General features: G+C 50.7%; 1 protein-coding gene across 3 annotated transcripts in view; it reads right to left on the reverse strand.

The window, feature by feature from the left end:
• The window catches only part of SORL1 (sortilin related receptor 1), a 48,649-nt gene that overhangs the window by 527 nt on the left and 32,572 nt on the right, over positions 1–15,550 (reverse strand). For 2 of the 3 annotated variants that reach the window (XM_074561485.1, XM_074561483.1), the window contains exons 26-47: positions 14,625–14,750; positions 14,296–14,403; positions 13,710–13,841; positions 13,320–13,451; positions 12,483–12,617; positions 11,963–12,118; positions 11,217–11,366; positions 10,670–10,798; positions 9,152–9,278; positions 8,426–8,595; positions 7,721–7,833; positions 7,268–7,372; positions 6,234–6,306; positions 4,969–5,051; positions 4,593–4,689; positions 3,841–4,025; positions 3,243–3,362; positions 2,978–3,142; positions 1,947–2,121; positions 1,287–1,393; positions 433–625; positions 104–316 (exon numbers count right to left, since the gene is read on the reverse strand). In XM_074561485.1, coding sequence (XP_074417586.1) covers positions 104–316; positions 433–625; positions 1,287–1,393; positions 1,947–2,121; positions 2,978–3,142; positions 3,243–3,362; positions 3,841–4,025; positions 4,593–4,689; positions 4,969–5,051; positions 6,234–6,306; positions 7,268–7,372; positions 7,721–7,833; positions 8,426–8,595; positions 9,152–9,278; positions 10,670–10,798; positions 11,217–11,366; positions 11,963–12,118; positions 12,483–12,617; positions 13,320–13,451; positions 13,710–13,841; positions 14,296–14,403; positions 14,625–14,750 — 2,994 coding nt within the window. The remainder of the gene's footprint in view (positions 1–103; positions 317–432; positions 626–1,286; positions 1,394–1,946; positions 2,122–2,977; positions 3,143–3,242; positions 3,363–3,840; positions 4,026–4,592; positions 4,690–4,968; positions 5,052–6,233; positions 6,307–7,267; positions 7,373–7,720; positions 7,834–8,425; positions 8,596–9,151; positions 9,279–10,669; positions 10,799–11,216; positions 11,367–11,962; positions 12,119–12,482; positions 12,618–13,319; positions 13,452–13,709; positions 13,842–14,295; positions 14,404–14,624; positions 14,751–15,550) is intronic. The other variant, XM_074561484.1, reaches the window with a different exon arrangement.

Genomic DNA, 15,550 nt, shown 5'->3' on the forward strand with positions numbered 1-15,550 from the left:
TAGAGATTCTAATGCCAAAAGCGGCCCCAAGCATGATGGAAAAGTTAGGTCTCGCACCGATTTCACATCCTTAAGGCTGGGCATGAAACCAAGGGCTACATACCTAAATCATCTCCCGAGGAGAAGATGGCCGAGCCCAGGCGGGAGCTGTAGTGGCTGTTTGCGAAGGCAGTGAAGCTGTTCTGCAGCCGTCGGTGCCTCATGTACAGCACCACGAACCCAATCCCGAGGGTCACCAGCAGCAGGAACAGCACTGGTACCACGATGGCAGCGACATCTGTGGGTCTATCGGTTTTTGAGGCAGAGGAGTCTTCACCTAAGATGAGGGAGGGCAAGAATTGCCGTTAGCAACTGATAGCACATTTCTCCAGGAGTCTGTGAGGCTTTCGTTAGTCTTTGAGAAGGAGGATGGGGAAAACGCCAGGGACTTACCAGTTCCTAGTTCATCATAGAGAAGCGTGGCCGGCTCACCGCACATCTGCCCGCTGTACAGGCACCTGGCCTGAACGGTGAATGAGTAGTTGTGACCTATCTTCAGGTTGGAAACTTTGAAGAAGTTTTCTGTGGTGTTCCCGAGATAAGCTGTGATGTTCAGCAAGCTGTCAAACATGTGAATCTCGTAACCCTTTGTGAAAACAAAGACACAAACCCCAAATCACTCGGCTGCAGAGGTCAGGTTTGCTCCTTCTGATAGGGCTTTGAAACTTGTTTCTCCTCCTGAATCCAGCTTTGATGCAACGTACTGGGCTATCAGCTGGGAGAGAGCAGTGTGGAGCCTCCTCCAGGCATCTGTCAGTGTGCATTGACCTTGGCCAGTCCAGGGAGGAGCGACAATTTCGCTCTGTCTGGTTCACTCCGTTCTTAGCATCCACCCGAGACCACCCAAAACACAGAGTCCGGTAACCGTCATGGCTTTTTTGGTGTAGTTTGCTACCTGCCCGGGCCCTGACAGAGAATGTGTCACAGATTTTCTATCAAAGTCTAAATAATGACAAGTCTCAGACGCTAGCGATGTGCTTCCCGGCACGGCGGGGCAGTGTCCTATTCCCAGTCCTTTTGCATGTGACAACTGACCTTTTCTAAGAGGATAATTATGTTCCTAAAAGGTGACCGACTGGATCTATCAGCTTGAGCGCCTTAGTCATGATAGGAATTGAAGTGAGCTCTACACAGAGCTCATCAAGGACACTTGGAGGACCAGAACGTACTGGTGGTTTTTAAAGAGTCTGTGAAAGGAGGTTTTTCTGAAACACTGCCTGTAGGTCAGGAGAGACCGCGCAACTTACCCGGCTTTCATTGAAATTACTCTCCTTTAATGCCAAACTCTTCCAAAAAAGTAGAATGTGGTCATTTTCTGTTATAATTTTCAAGGCGTCTGGTGCAGACAGTGGAACTGCAAATGAGAAAAAATGGCAGGCGGGTTAGATTTTAACACTGGAGACGATGTCCTTTTGGCTGAGAAACAGCAACGGGGTCACTTCTGAGACTTAGTATTTTTTAGGGATTGGCACAATACTCTGCTTAGAAAAGGGCTGTACTGGAGGAGAGGATACTGTGGCACGTAATCTGGGTTCAGTGGGTTTCAGTGGGTTTTTATAGTAGGACCATAATGGTTCTTGATGGTGTCTACACAGCCAAACAGGTGTCTTTCCCAGCTCCATCTAGGCAGGAGACAAACTCCCCGGTTATCGTTTGGGAGGCTTCCTCTCCGCTGCTGTTGTTCGGGCATTTAACTGGGAGCTCTCCTCCCTGGGAGCAGCAGGGGAGGCCTCGTGGAGCTGGGTTTTGTCTGTGGGAGAGGACGAAGTGATGCAGAAACAGTACTGCAGCCTGCAGCCAGAGCAGGGGTGGGATGGATGGCGGGAGGGACGGTGCTGGATTCCCTCTAGTGGACATTGCGGCAAGGACTCGCCCCGGCACACGCCCAGCACTACTCTTCCCTTTACCTGTGCCGATCTTCACGCTGGATTCTTTGCTCATGTTTCCCAGTTGAACAATCACGTGGTATTTGCCTCCTGGTTCAAGTTTCTTAATGGTGTACTCCACCGTGCTGTTCCGGGTTTTCACTTTGTAGATTTTATCTGTTTTTCTTACTAAATCTTTAACAGCGACGGCATATAACTGGAGGAGGAGGAAAGGCACACGCGGTGAAAGACCTTACTTTCCTGCAGCTTGCTAGCAATCTCATACAGTGATAGGACATTAGATGGGGTGGGGGACAAAATTTGAATTAAACCATGCCTGCAGTCTATAAAAAGCCTAGGAAGCAAGATTTCAAGCCTCTTGCTGCACTCACTGGATCCCTGCCCAAGATCCATATTTACAGATACAGAAAATGCAGTTACTGGAACAGATGAGGGCAGGAGGAAAATCTCAGGTTGTATTTCTTAATGAATCACAAGGATGCAATGCAAACTCCTGCCCTGTCAAAGTTTCCACTTTTGCCGGGAAGATTTATACCTTTGCCGTTAAATTCTCTGGACCAGAATAGGAGCGGAGCTTGCTGAGAAAATGACTCGCCTTCAATGGAGCGAGACCTGACGGTACGCCAGCATGCCAGAAAACAGAACCGGGCTTTGTTGGGGCTGCGCCGGGGTGGGAGGCAGAGCCCGCAGCCCGGCTGGCCCCACGCTTGTCCTGCCGACCTGTGGGCTCTGCTGGGGCTCCGGGGCAAAGCCGAAGCCCAGAACGGCGTTTTAGCACATGCACAAGTTCGCTTTCAGACTGTCAGCAACAGATATCCCAGACCTGACTCTTTTTAAATGCAGCATTGAATGTTATAGTCCTGAGCTAATGGCCACTAATGTGAAGGCAGGAAATGCACGTCCCGGAGGTGTCAGCATCTTGACGACAACTATTTAGATGGAGGGTAGACCTGATCTCAGACTCAGCTGTCCGTCGGCAGCAGGGTGGAGATCTGTCTTTGAGGGAGGGTTTTGTGTGCAAAAGGATGGGAGAAGGCGCTGTGAGATATTACCATGTCCTGGTCAGGTGAATCGTAGGGCGATTCCCACTTAATGACGGCGAACGTCTTTCCGGTATGCACCGAGTGGAGGTGCCGAGGGGGAAGCCGATTGTCAGGGATCATCTTCACCACAACATAGTCGGACGGTGGCCCTTGGTAGGGAGACATCACACGGACCTTGAAGGGATGACGCAGCGGTTAATACTGTGCCTGCACCCTTCGGTCGCAAGCTCCAGCCCGCAGCACAGGTAGGAAGGGGAGCAGAAAAGGAGCCTACCAGAAACAGGTATTGCTCATCCTGCTGCACCAGCACAGTCATGTTGTGGGAGGTCGTGGTGGTGTTGTGAGGGCTCCTGTACAGCTCTAGGAAGGATGTGGCGTAGAAGATGCCGTAGACCTGCGGAGGAAGAGCACAACAGGGACGGTACAGAGTTTGGCAAGGGCCAGGGCTCCCACCCGAACTTTCTCTGGCTGTCGCTTTTCAGGGACATGACGCAAAGACCCTTTTTCCTCTGAGCACTCTCTCCTGGCCACGTTCCGGTTCAGTCTGTCCGCTCACACTCCCCACCCCAAAATTCCTGGGCTCAGCTCTGATAACACAGCAGTCAACTGAAAGACTACTGGAGCATCATGCTATCTGTATTTCAGCCACTTCTCCCCTGGAGCAGTGTCTGAACAAATAGACAACATGAAGGTTTTCTTTTCTTCTATTTAAGGGGAAGCAGGTGCTTTCCCTCATTTTTTAAGCGTAAAATTTTCAGGTTCTCACAACTCAGTCCCAACTAATAACCCTGTTTTAAGATTTTTTTCTTGTGTTTTGAGGCCCTGAGCTAGACCCTATCCTGGCTGGTGAGAAAAGAGAGTCGGTGCCTTACGACATTCCTTGGTCCGGTCCAGCTGCACTCCACCGCAGTCTGGTTGATGGCCTTGGCTTTGAGACTTGGCGATGCAGGTCTTGTCCCACTGGTCACCACATGTACAAAAGACAGAGGGCTGTCACCCAGCTCCGTCCTAGCCCAAGCAGAAATTTCATAGGGGGTGTGTGCTGTCAAATTTGCCACTGAGCAAGAAGAGAAACATGCACTATTAGGTGAGGCAAAGGACTGCAATGGCAGGGAGAGAGCACTAGGAAATGGTCAGCATCATCAAAAAGTGTTAGACAGGAGCCCACATCTCTTGGTTTGTGTTTTCATTAATTTTGAGTAATTTCCTTCATACAGACGCACCTGGGACTCTGGTATCTAACCTAGCCTATACTTTCCCCATATCTAGACTGTGCACACCAGAGATTTTTCCAAAACAGACTTTTGATTAACAGGGACATGTACTGTATGCAAGCCCTAGAAATTGTTGACCTTTTGGAGAGTAGATAAGGAACCACACACAAAATCCTGTGTGATGAGAAAAGGCTAGTGCAGCTCTGGGGGATAAATCCCAAATACGATTGAAATCTCCAAGTCCTAAGAACAGAGGTCAAGGATTTGTTGGTTTGTCCTCCCAAGATTTACGCTTTCCTAAAACCAAACTGCTCAGTTGCAAAAAAAGAAATAAAAATCCTATAGCCTTCCATAAAACCTTCCGTTGGGTGTTGACTAAAGCAGAATTTTACACTTTGCACAGAATTTACCTTTCTGGATGGACTTTTCTCCTTCTATGATCAGAGTCCTTTTTTCCTGCCTGTGTGTATCAAATGTCCAGTAGATGTTCACGACATAACCGCTGACCTGTCAAGCAGCAAGGGCACGCAATACGAACTATCAGTTCAGCTGGTTTTGCATGCAGTGAAAAACTCGCCATTGAAAGTCTTTGCATTGTGTTTTCTATCCTAATTAAGAGTGCCGGGGCGGTTTATGGGTAGAAAGAAATGATTTGGCATGAAATAACTAGCTTCAAAAATTAATTGCAATACTTAAATAGGTGACAGCTTATCCCATCCAGTATTTAGCATTTACCCAATGCAGGCCTTTTTACTCCAGTTTCAGAAGTAAAGCTTGAAATTTTACCTTGATATTAGTAGTCATTTTTAGGCTGAAACTGATGGAGTCCTCGCTGTAGCTCTCAATGCGTATGACAGGCGGAGGAATGACTGTAAGGAAAGAGAGAAACAGCTGTTAGCGCAACTCAAAGAAATACAAATACTAATCGAGAGGGGACAGGTAAAATACAGGCTTCCATTATGACAATCAGCTCTCGGACCAGGAATCCCCCCATCTTCCAGCCCCAACCTTGCCTGTCTCTAAGACACACGCCGCTCAAAGAAGGCACCGACACGCTGTACCTCTGTCATTTTTTCAGCCACCTAAAAGCTGCCTTATCTGTGCCTGGCTCAGTACAGGCGGGACACAAAGAGCTCTGGAGACAGGTATTTACTTCTGAACTCAGTGGGACAAGTTCATATCACAGCTAGTGGCTCCTGGTGAGGGAGGTCGGGCGCTATTGGTGGGGCCAGCTGCCAAATGCTCATGCAAAACCTGAAGGGAAAGTTGTTACGATTCTTTCTACCTCTGTTTTTCTAACCATCAGGTACTCATGTACTTCATATTATCTGAATCCTGCAACTTGAGTAGCATGGTGTTTTCTTTCCTTCCTTTGTCAACATAGTGAGGACGCACTTTTATCTAACAAATTAGCAGACAATTTTGACATCCGAATATAGGTTTGGAAGGAAAACTTGGCATGAATACAAATGATTTCAAAAGGCTTTTCTAAAAACAGTTTGGAAGGAAATGATTTACTGTGTTGTTCGAATTTATCAACTGTCAGACTGTAATGTTGTGATAGTTGCTGGGATTCTTAGTGGTCTTTTAGTGGTCTAACCTACATGAGATGCAGAAACCATCATAATTATAACCTAAGAGGGTGCAGAAAGCATCCTTTCAGGCAGTGATAGTGAAGGAGTTTAGCGGTAATGTGTCTCGCCTCTCCAAAGGTAGGATCTAGCCTACACAAGTCAGAGGGAATCCATCTGCAGTCCAGCAGAGAAAGGCACCTTCTGGACAGGCTTCTCACCCGCTTCCAGGGCAGTACATCCATCCTACGTGCCACAGAGTTCAGAGGAAGAGTTGGTGACCTGTTCAGACTTGCCACTGAACTTTGACGCAGCTCAAGTTAAGGGAAATGGTACGGCAAAGTTGTTAAATAGTGTAAAACGCTCAATAGGGAAGAATGAAGGACGAGGAGGTGGTTATGCATGCTGATGCTAACACTTCGGGCTTATATGCTGCCTTTTTGATATGTGGTCCGAGTCGACCGAAACAACAACATTTACCTTTGCCTTTTACGGTGGTTATGGATTTGGAATCACTCCAATTTCCCACTCCTCGACTAGTTACCGCAGCAACCTTTTCAAATAAGAGGGTTAGTTAATATGAACAAATGTACCCCGCCAACATTGTATAATGCAAACAGAGAACGAGGTTAGAGCAAGGTTACGGACGCGGCGGAGCTCATGGGAAAAGGACTTTGAAGCAAACAATAGCTTAATTACTTGGCCATAAAATGCTTATTACAGAGATAAAGCAGACTAAGTCAATTAAAGGAATCTAAAAGGAGGGAGGTGCATCCTCTTTGCAGATAACCACTCTTTTATAAGATCTTTGAGGAGTCCATCAAGATAAGGAGCTTTGGACTGTGAAGGCTGCAGTGTAGGTAAGAACCGCACCAGGGAAGTCTATGTGAGCACCGAATCCAGTTTCAAAGAGTTATTCAGTAACAGATTAGTATGGGAAGGAATACCAAGGAAGGAAAGACTCACTCCAACCAAGTGTGAGAATAACATTGATTCATGGCTGGGGCGAGGGGTTCATGCCACCTTCCAGCAAACTTCCCCAAGAACCTGTGCTCATTCAGCACAGGGAGGATGGACAATGGCAGAGTATATGTTTCCCAGGGCACACTGTGCAGACTTTCATTTCCTATTCTTATTACTTCTGTCTATAATTACCCAGCTTCTCCCATATGCATACATTCCCCACAGGCAGATCTGCTTCTTTTTCCCAGTCATACAGTCAGGACCAAATTTATCTCTGGCCCAGATCCGGTGCAATTGCAGTGACATTGGAATGGGCAATTAGTAGTGCAGATTTCATAATACAGCCGGGCCTTCTGGGGGAAGGTGCAAATGAAGGGCCTTAATTTGGGCCTTGAAACTATATACACTAGCAGTGCAAATGCCAAGCCCCCATTGAGGGTTGTCATTAAAGGGCAGGATTTGAACAACGTACTTTTTTAGCAAGTACTTGACTGTGCAGGACTTAGACCATTTAGTGAAAAGTAATGAGATGGAGCTGTAAACGTACTCACCCTAACAGTGTATAACGTGTTGACCTGTAAGTTCTGGATCTCAGTGTAGTTCTTGGTGGTTCTAAGGGATGACCACTCCTTAGATCCACTCCTGCTGTACTCCACCTAGGAGCACCAAAACAAGGGATGAGGGCTCCACAGTCAACAATACCGTGAGGTGACAGGTCCCTCTGTGTCAAAAGGTCAGTAGAAAGACGTACAACAGCTTAGAAAGGGAGCCAGAAATGAAATTATGAACTTGAAGGCTCTGTCGCTACCTAGAGCCCTGCGGCATTTCTGCTCCCAACTTGCCCAATGCTCTTAGCAGATTTCTTCTACAAACTGTCCTATTCCTGGCCTGACCCCTCTGCAGAGATATCTGTGTTCAGATAGGCCGTGCTGCCGTGAGCCCCCAGCAGCCTTCCCCATCCCACCACCGGTCCAGACTTGGCCCCGCTGGGCAGCAGGACTCACTATGAATTCCCGTATGAGGCCGTGGGCGATCACGGGGGGACTCCAGCAGCCAAAGACCACTCCTTCAGCTTCTTTTTTCAGGGACAGCTGCAGGTTAAAAGGAGCATCTGGTACTGGGGAGAGAAACAGAGGTGTCAGTGACGGTCGCAGTTGTGTGTCCGGATCACACAGGGAAAAGCAGGATTAGGCCAGGGTCTCCCTGAAATCTTGCGATAAAGGGGGAATGGCCACGTGGTCCTGGCTCACGGGAGAGGTTTTCTTCCTACAGTTGTGTCCCGAGTCCCTTTCACTCCTGCTCTGGAGCAATAAAGGGTTTTTTTCTAACTGGGGTGAAGCTAGGATTATGCTAAACTCTTTTCTTCATTTCATCCCTTAACCTGACCTCCACTCTGCAGCTAGAAAGATCTTGCTTCTTGCGTGCAGTACTGAAGAGTCCCGCAGGCTCAGCACTGCACTGTACCAAGAGATGAACTTCCCAGTGATACTAAACCACTAAATCACGGGGAAGAAAGAGGGCAGGCTGGTGACTCAGTGCAGGACTGACTCTAGGCAGGGAACCCACAGCCCTTTTTCCCAGTCCAGCACAATTCCCAGGCCTGTGGAAAGACTCCTTTTGTTCCTAACGGGGATATCTCCGTGGTATCTACTTTCTCGGCCAAAGCAGCATGCCTCAGTCACCGATACGAGCCATGCAGGTCCGCTTACATCCTTCGGGTGTCCGGAGGGTGATGAAGTCGTTGGTGTTGTAGACTCGGCTGAGACACTGCACTTGGACTTTCACCTGATAGGTACAGTCAGGCTTGAGGACTTTCAGAACGCTGTTGGTTTTGTTGCTGTGGGTTTCCAAAATCTTCCAAATGCTTTCACCGACCGTCCTGCATGAGAAAGTTGCACCCCTCCAGTCAGGAAAGTGTTTAGGAACAAAGGGTGAAACCATCTATCTGTATGTTAAGAGCTTGCTGCGTAGTTTCCTTTTCAGTAAAGCCACACCACCTGCTTGAAAGGACGCTTTTTGAAAGCCTGAACTAAACATAGTTTAGTGACTTATAAGCACCGTCCTCTGAGGCTTTCTATAACTGCTGTGCTCTAATTTCTTGACTTTGTTCTCATTGTTAGCCGTCCCACAAAGACAAGACCCGAGCAGAAAAAAAAGCCCAAATATAGCCACTTTACTGTCTGTGTAAACAATCTGGAGGAAATAAATACAGCTTTTTACAAATGCCCCCTGGTTACGGCTATTTTGGGTCTCCTTTGCAACCAAGTACAAAGACTATCCAAGCAGAACTAGATTGCACAGTCCTCAGCCTTTCAGGCCTGATTCTGAACTGCACTTTGCTGTAAACATGCGCGCACTGATACCATGCCTGTGTTTCTCCTGTCTTTTACTTGATACGAATAGCAATGGGTCACGCAGTGTAATGCGCAGCGTACCTGTAATAGATGTTGTAGACACAGGAGGCCGAGGACATTCTCTTTGGCCGAGCCCATGTCAGAGTCACATCGCCAGAGAAATCGGCCGTCCACTGGAGGTTCTGGACTTTGTACACGATTGTGTCATCTAAGCAGGCAACGGGAAAAGTTAGTCTATGGGAGGGAAACAAGCCCTTTGCCCAGAACAGAAACAGGAGTGATGTTCATAGCACAAACAACACGGGGAGGTAGAAGCAGTAGTATGACCGAAGAGAGTATTTGCAGCATTCAAATTAGATGTGTAATTTAGGCAGGCGTTATCAGTGGAGAAGAGTGGGCTCTTCAGATGGCAGTTCAGAGCATGAATGTACCCCCGGTGCTCTTAGTTCTCCCCAAAAGTGTACGAGTGCAAACTGATCAGTGCAAGCTAAGTCACTTTTCTACTCATATGACGAATCTGTGCCGTCACTGTAAGCCATCCAGGGCCTTTCTCTGCGTGGTTCTCCTTATCACATCTCGCCTTCAGCAGAAGGACCCAAGCGAAGGCTGGTTGTTAAAGCAGTAGTCTGGGGATTGCCTGGAACGCCAGCTCTGCACCTGAATTGCTGCCTGACCTTGGGAGAGGCATTTAGGGGATAACAGCACAGTAAGACCCAGCGGTGGGGACTCGGAGTGCTTATCTGAAACAGCCCAAATCCATTCCCTGTTCTCTCCCTCTGGGTACCGTGTGTCGGAACCCACATCCAAACGCCGTGGCCTGGCCCCGCTTGGGTGCTCAGCTTCATTCCCAGTGCTGTACAGAAACCGAGCAGAGCCAAACCGCTGCTGCTTCGCTTTCCCTGCCCAACTGGAAATGAAACCCAGCAGGCACGCGGGTCCGCAGACAGGCACGGCAAGACAAGCTATCCGAGGGAAAAGAGATGGTTTTCCCTTTGGCATAGCAGCCAAGCTGTGAATCTTGGCAACTCCTTCTCCCTCCCCTAAACCTGCTAGCCTCTCCCAGTCAATATTTAATTAAAGAACTAAAACCTGATTGATGCTCAACTCCCCAAGCAGTTGGGTAGAAAAGCAGCTGAATCTCATGGCTGGCCAGAGACAGCGATCGATCACCATTATCTGCCCAGGGCGGGCTGCGGCGTGCGTCCCACCTGCCTCCGCGGGGCCACCAAAGGCCAGCGTGGGAGGACCAGTGATGGTGTTCAGGCATGCGCCGTGGCTCCCAGGGTCACCTTGCAAAGGAGGACAGAGCCGGAGACTATTGCTTCACCTGTGGGCCGTGTAAAATAGACAGCTTTGCTCTTACCTGTCCTAAAGTTGTTTTTCTGCGTGTGAGGCTGCTGGAAGACAAATTGTCAGTGTAGAAACTAGCCAGAAAGTTTGTCCTGGCTGGTTATTAATGGGTAAGGAGGTAGCTGGGACAATTGAACAGAGGCAGATACGTCTAGGATGTTGTGAATTGAATGGTCATGTATCCGGGAAATCACCTCTGCGTGCTAACACAGAGCAGGGCATGAGAAACGGGAGAGGGCTGCTGCTTACCAGTGCAGTTCCTCTCATCACTGCTGTCGGAGCAGTCCAGATATCCATCACACCGCTCTGTCACCATAATGCAGGCCTCTCCGTCCTCGCATTTATAACCATTAGGGCACAACAGGGTGCTGTGAGTAGCTGAAAGAGGCAGGAAGGTTTCAGGACTTGGGGCAGGAATGTTCCCTCACCAGCACTGGGCTGTTTGCGATGCCACTGCTGGCATTGCTGCCTCAAAAGCAGGGACGATGCTGGGGTGGCTTTACATCAGGGCTGGAGCCCAGGCACAGTGTCAGAAATAGGGCTATCTCATTGTGATGGCATCTCCTGTCGTGGTGGTATCAGAAGAACCTGGAGCTTATCCCACTGAAAACAACCACAGGACTTCTAACGGGAATGGCACTGGTTGTTTTGGATTTTTACTCCTTTTTTTACTGTAATGCTGCATTTACTGCAAGGATTTCACCAGCAATAAAACTCCTCGGCGGCACCCCCATCCTGACAAATAGTTTCCCAAGGGAAAGCGCCAGGCAAGACGCTCTCCTCACCCTGCACTTACGGCAGTTCCTCTCGTCCGTGCCATCCTGGCAGTCCCGCAGGCCGTCGCACCGCTTCCAGTTGGGGATGCACTTGTGCAGCTGCTGGCACTCGAACTCGAACCTGCTGCAGTGTCCCGGGAGCACCGGGGAGGTGGCCGTCACGTTGGGTCCTGCACACGACAGCCAGGGAGTGAGGAGACCGCCTAAGGCACGGCCGGGCTGCTGCTGCCACCAGGAGGGACACCAAAAACCTGTCCCCAGGTCCCGACTCCACTAGATGGCAATCTCTTCCCATCTAGCAGGTAGATGGCTTCTGCTGGGATGACGCCTAAGCCATCCTCTCTCCTGACTGCAGAGGGCTGGAAAAGCAACTGGTTTGCAGAAGACGTCCTGCACCGGCTCGGAGCTCGGCAGCCCTTAGCGAGGACGGCAGCAAGAAAAGCCCCTCTTTTACCCTCAGCGCAGGTGGAAACCCACCCTGCAGCCCTGCTCTCCATGCCGCTACACAATCTGAGACAACGGCATCGGGTTTGAACAACCTCATCTGAGCAGGGACCTGTAGTAATTCATGCCGCTTGTGGGGCTGGAGCACCGTCCCAGCTGGTGGCAGGGGGTCTGACCCCAGGAGAGAGGAGGCGGTAGGCTTTTGCACCACGGTGTAACTCAGCCCTGGTATCTGGCAAGGCCCCGAGACTGAAAGACCTGACAGTCCTGGCAGATGTGATCCTACAGAAAAAGGAAAGGCGCGAGGAAGAGAAAAGCTTACGTGAGGTCGGGCAGGCTTCCTCATCGGAGCCGTCGGTGCAGTCCTTGTAGCCATCGCAGACCCAGCTGTTCATGATGCAGGCGCCGCTGTTGCAACGGAAGTGATTAGGTAAACACGTCGGTGGGATCGATGTAGTAACGGGATGGACCGGAGAACCTAAAAATACACCATTCAGAGCTGATCCGAGAGGCCTGCTCCCGCGTACGGGCTCTAAGCTGTGCCTGTTCCCAGCAGACTGAAAGCCACTATCAGCGGAGGGACGCAGGAATATTACAAGCCCAATATTTTCACCTGCCTTGTATCTGCACAGCTCCTAAGCAGGATTTTTAAAAACACAGAGTAAAAAGATGCATGAGTGTGCACACACAGCCCCATTCATGGGGGATTTCTGGAGGCACGGGGCTGGTGCAGGCTGTCCTGAGCAGCCCTGCAGGAAGGTTGAGATGCTGAGAGCGGTCCTTCAGCATGCCGCAGCCCAGCCTCGGCTAGGGCTGCCACGGGCAGAGTCCTGTGCCCTTACCCTCGCAGTCCTTCTCGTCAGACCAGTCCCCGCAGTCGTTCTCCTCGTCGCACTTCCACCGGTTGGGGATGCAGTGCCCATTCCCACACTGGAACTGGTAGTACCGGGAGCAGTTCGGGGCCTCTGTCGGGTTTTCTGACGATGAGAGGAGAGTCCTGTGAGCCCCAGTGTTATCTCACCAGTCTTCTGTATGGCTGAGGTGTGGGAGCGTCTCAGGCCAGGCTACAGCTATCTATTCCCCTGAGCATCATGGTCAGGGTCCTTTCTCTCCTTCTCCAGCATCCCCAGTCCTCACAGCCCTCGCTAGCCTGTTGCCACTGCTATTATGTCTGTGTGCTGGGACCTTCATGGCCAGACACCACCTATGATCTCGGAACCAGAGCTGACAGCGAAATTCAGACAGAGCATTGCAAAAATGGAGAAGCAAACCCTGCAACTCTGAAATGAAGACGCGGCTGCTTTGTCTGGCTGGGTACAGCTCCTACAGCTACCCAGGGAACACTGGTAAATATTGAGTTTGGCTGGAAAAACTGCCTGTCTGCTTTGGGCTGGGAACATGTGGAGTAAATATGGTCACATACGACTTAGTCAACCACAAGATGTGCCAGCCACATCGGATTTTCAGTGTGCTTCACGTTACCTACCTGCCATATGGGGAAATGACACTGATCTCTATGTAAGACCCTCTGCGATGTGCAAGTGGAATGCTACACCCACACACGTGCATGTACACACATGAGCGCCTGCGTAAAACATGAAGAAGCCAGTACTCGATGCTCCTGAAAATCAAAGGAGGCTGGAGCTACGGTGACAAAGAGACCCTGAGGTACTGCTCACCACAATTTGCTTCATCAGAGTAATCGCCACAGTCATCCATCCCATCGCACTTCCACACCAGGCTGATGCACACCCCGTTCTGGCACTGGAAGCTGAACTGGTCACAGGTCCGGTGGAACTCGGGGTCCTGGGCTGCAGGGTGGCATGGAGAGACAGCAGAGGTTTAGTGTAAAGATCAAGGACTTGAGGGAAACTCATCACTGAGGAGGAGGGAAGGAGCACACTCAGAGGAAATCATGGATTGATAAGCAGAGCATTACAGTCCAAAGCCACATCTCAGGAGAACTGGCAGCTTTCTGGTCCCATGGGGAACTCGCTCTCCTCTCCATGCCTCTGGTTTCATTGTCTATTTCACTCTCCTTTTGCAAAGATACGCAATATCACACTTACAGCAACCAGCGTAGTTGGCGTCTTCATCTGATCCGTCTCGACACTGGATGATGCCATCGCACACCATGGAGTGGAACAAGCACTGCTGCCGGTTCTTGCACACAAAATCCATGTAGCGGGTGCACAGGGGTTCTGGAGAAACGGGAGGTGAGGAGGAGAGGGGATGGCACCTCCGCAGCCCTTGGCAGCAGCAATGCCGCCAGCTGCCCAGACCTGGGCACAGCGGCCGGAGTTCAGCAAGTTACAGAAAGTTTCCAAGACAAATCGCTCGGGCTCTGTCCCTGCACAGGCCGAGAACGTGCTGGGGTACGAGCGGGTTGGCAGAGGCGTCAGGAAGGATTTGGTCACCCCCCTGAATACAGCTCCCGACAGCGCGCCCTCCCTGTCCGTCACGGCCCTGCCTGCTGCGCCTTTTGCTGACACTCGCAGACCAGCCGATTTCCCAGGGGGCTCGTGAATGCTAACTAAGGCTTTCCCATTATCTCACCACGGCTTTTCTCCCAGGGAGACGGGCTTTGGCAGGCCATGAAGGCTGTCAGCCCTCGCTGCCAGGGCCCCGCCAGCTGCCCCCGGCCCCGGTACTCACCGCAGTGCTGCTCGTCCGAGGCGTCGGAGCAGTCGTTGATGCCGTCGCAGTGTTTGCTGGTTGGGATGCAAGTGCCGTTCGGGCACTGGAAGCCATTGCACTTCTTTTCTGAAATTCAGAATTGGGTAGATGTTGTGTGGCTTTTGTGTTTTTCTTTTAAGCTGCCTTGAGTTAGCTACAAAAAGCCCCGACTGCCTTTTCCCTGTGTCTGCCTGCTTTTGGAGGGATGGGGATCGTTCCCCGGAGTTTGCTGCGGGGTTATCTCGGCGAGTTCGTAGAAATCCCTCCCGCCCTGTGGCAGAGCCCCCTCCACACGTGTGGCGCGTTACCGCAGTTGGCCGGGTCCTCGTCGGAGCCATCCTGGCAGTCGGCGTCGCCGTCGCAGGCCCAGCGCTGCGGGATGCAGTGGCCGTTCTGGCACTGGAAGCTGGAGGCCTCGCAGGTGTGATATACTGCTGAAACCAGAGTGGGGGGAACTGCCTGAGCGCGGGGCGCCGGGCTGAGCTGTGGCACGTGTTGTGTCAGGCCACGCAGCCCAGCACCCTCCGCCTGCACCGGGACTTCACGCCGTGGCAGGTCCCAGCACCAAGCCCAGGTAGCAAGCACAAGCGACCACTTCATGGGCTCCAGGCAAGAGGCTGCCAGGAGTCCGGGTCCTCCCTAGATCACGCCATGGTCTTTTCCTCTCTGTGCCATGCTGCTTCACCAGCCTGCCGTGCCTCAGGGATGGCTTTCGGAGGCTAGTGAGCCTTCACAAAGCTCCCAAGAACCTCTTGCCTTTTGATCTCAGTCCTCGGTGTGTGTGGGCAAAGGTGACAGTGGTGGCATCTTGATGGAGATGGCAAGAAACGTCACAGTGAGCAAGCGAGCCTTGGCGGAGCATGCAGGCCAGACTCAGAGACAGTCTTTAATTAAGGCAGTCAAGGCTATTCCCTCTTGCCAAAGCAAATTAGAACTACAATTCTCTTTGGGTTTCCAAGGGAGTAGGGCCCTGGCTCTCCTTAGGCTCCTGTCACGAAAATATCTGCCTGTGGGGTGTCTTGGTTGAAGCCTAGTCTGTGCTGTCACTTTACAGACAAATACCGCTCTTCAACCAGGAGAGCACTCGTCGTTATTGAGAAGAAAAGCAATGTTCAACTTAATTAAATTGCATGCTACTGGATTTTTAGGTTGGCAAGTGACATGCACTTGCAGATATTTCAAAATACTACAATCTTGTGGCAGTAATATTCTATTAGGTATTCAGTGTGAAATG

The sequence above is a fragment of the Larus michahellis genome, chromosome 17 (genome assembly GCF_964199755.1).
Source record: "Larus michahellis chromosome 17, bLarMic1.1, whole genome shotgun sequence".
Classification (NCBI taxonomy): domain Eukaryota; kingdom Metazoa; phylum Chordata; class Aves; order Charadriiformes; family Laridae; genus Larus; species Larus michahellis.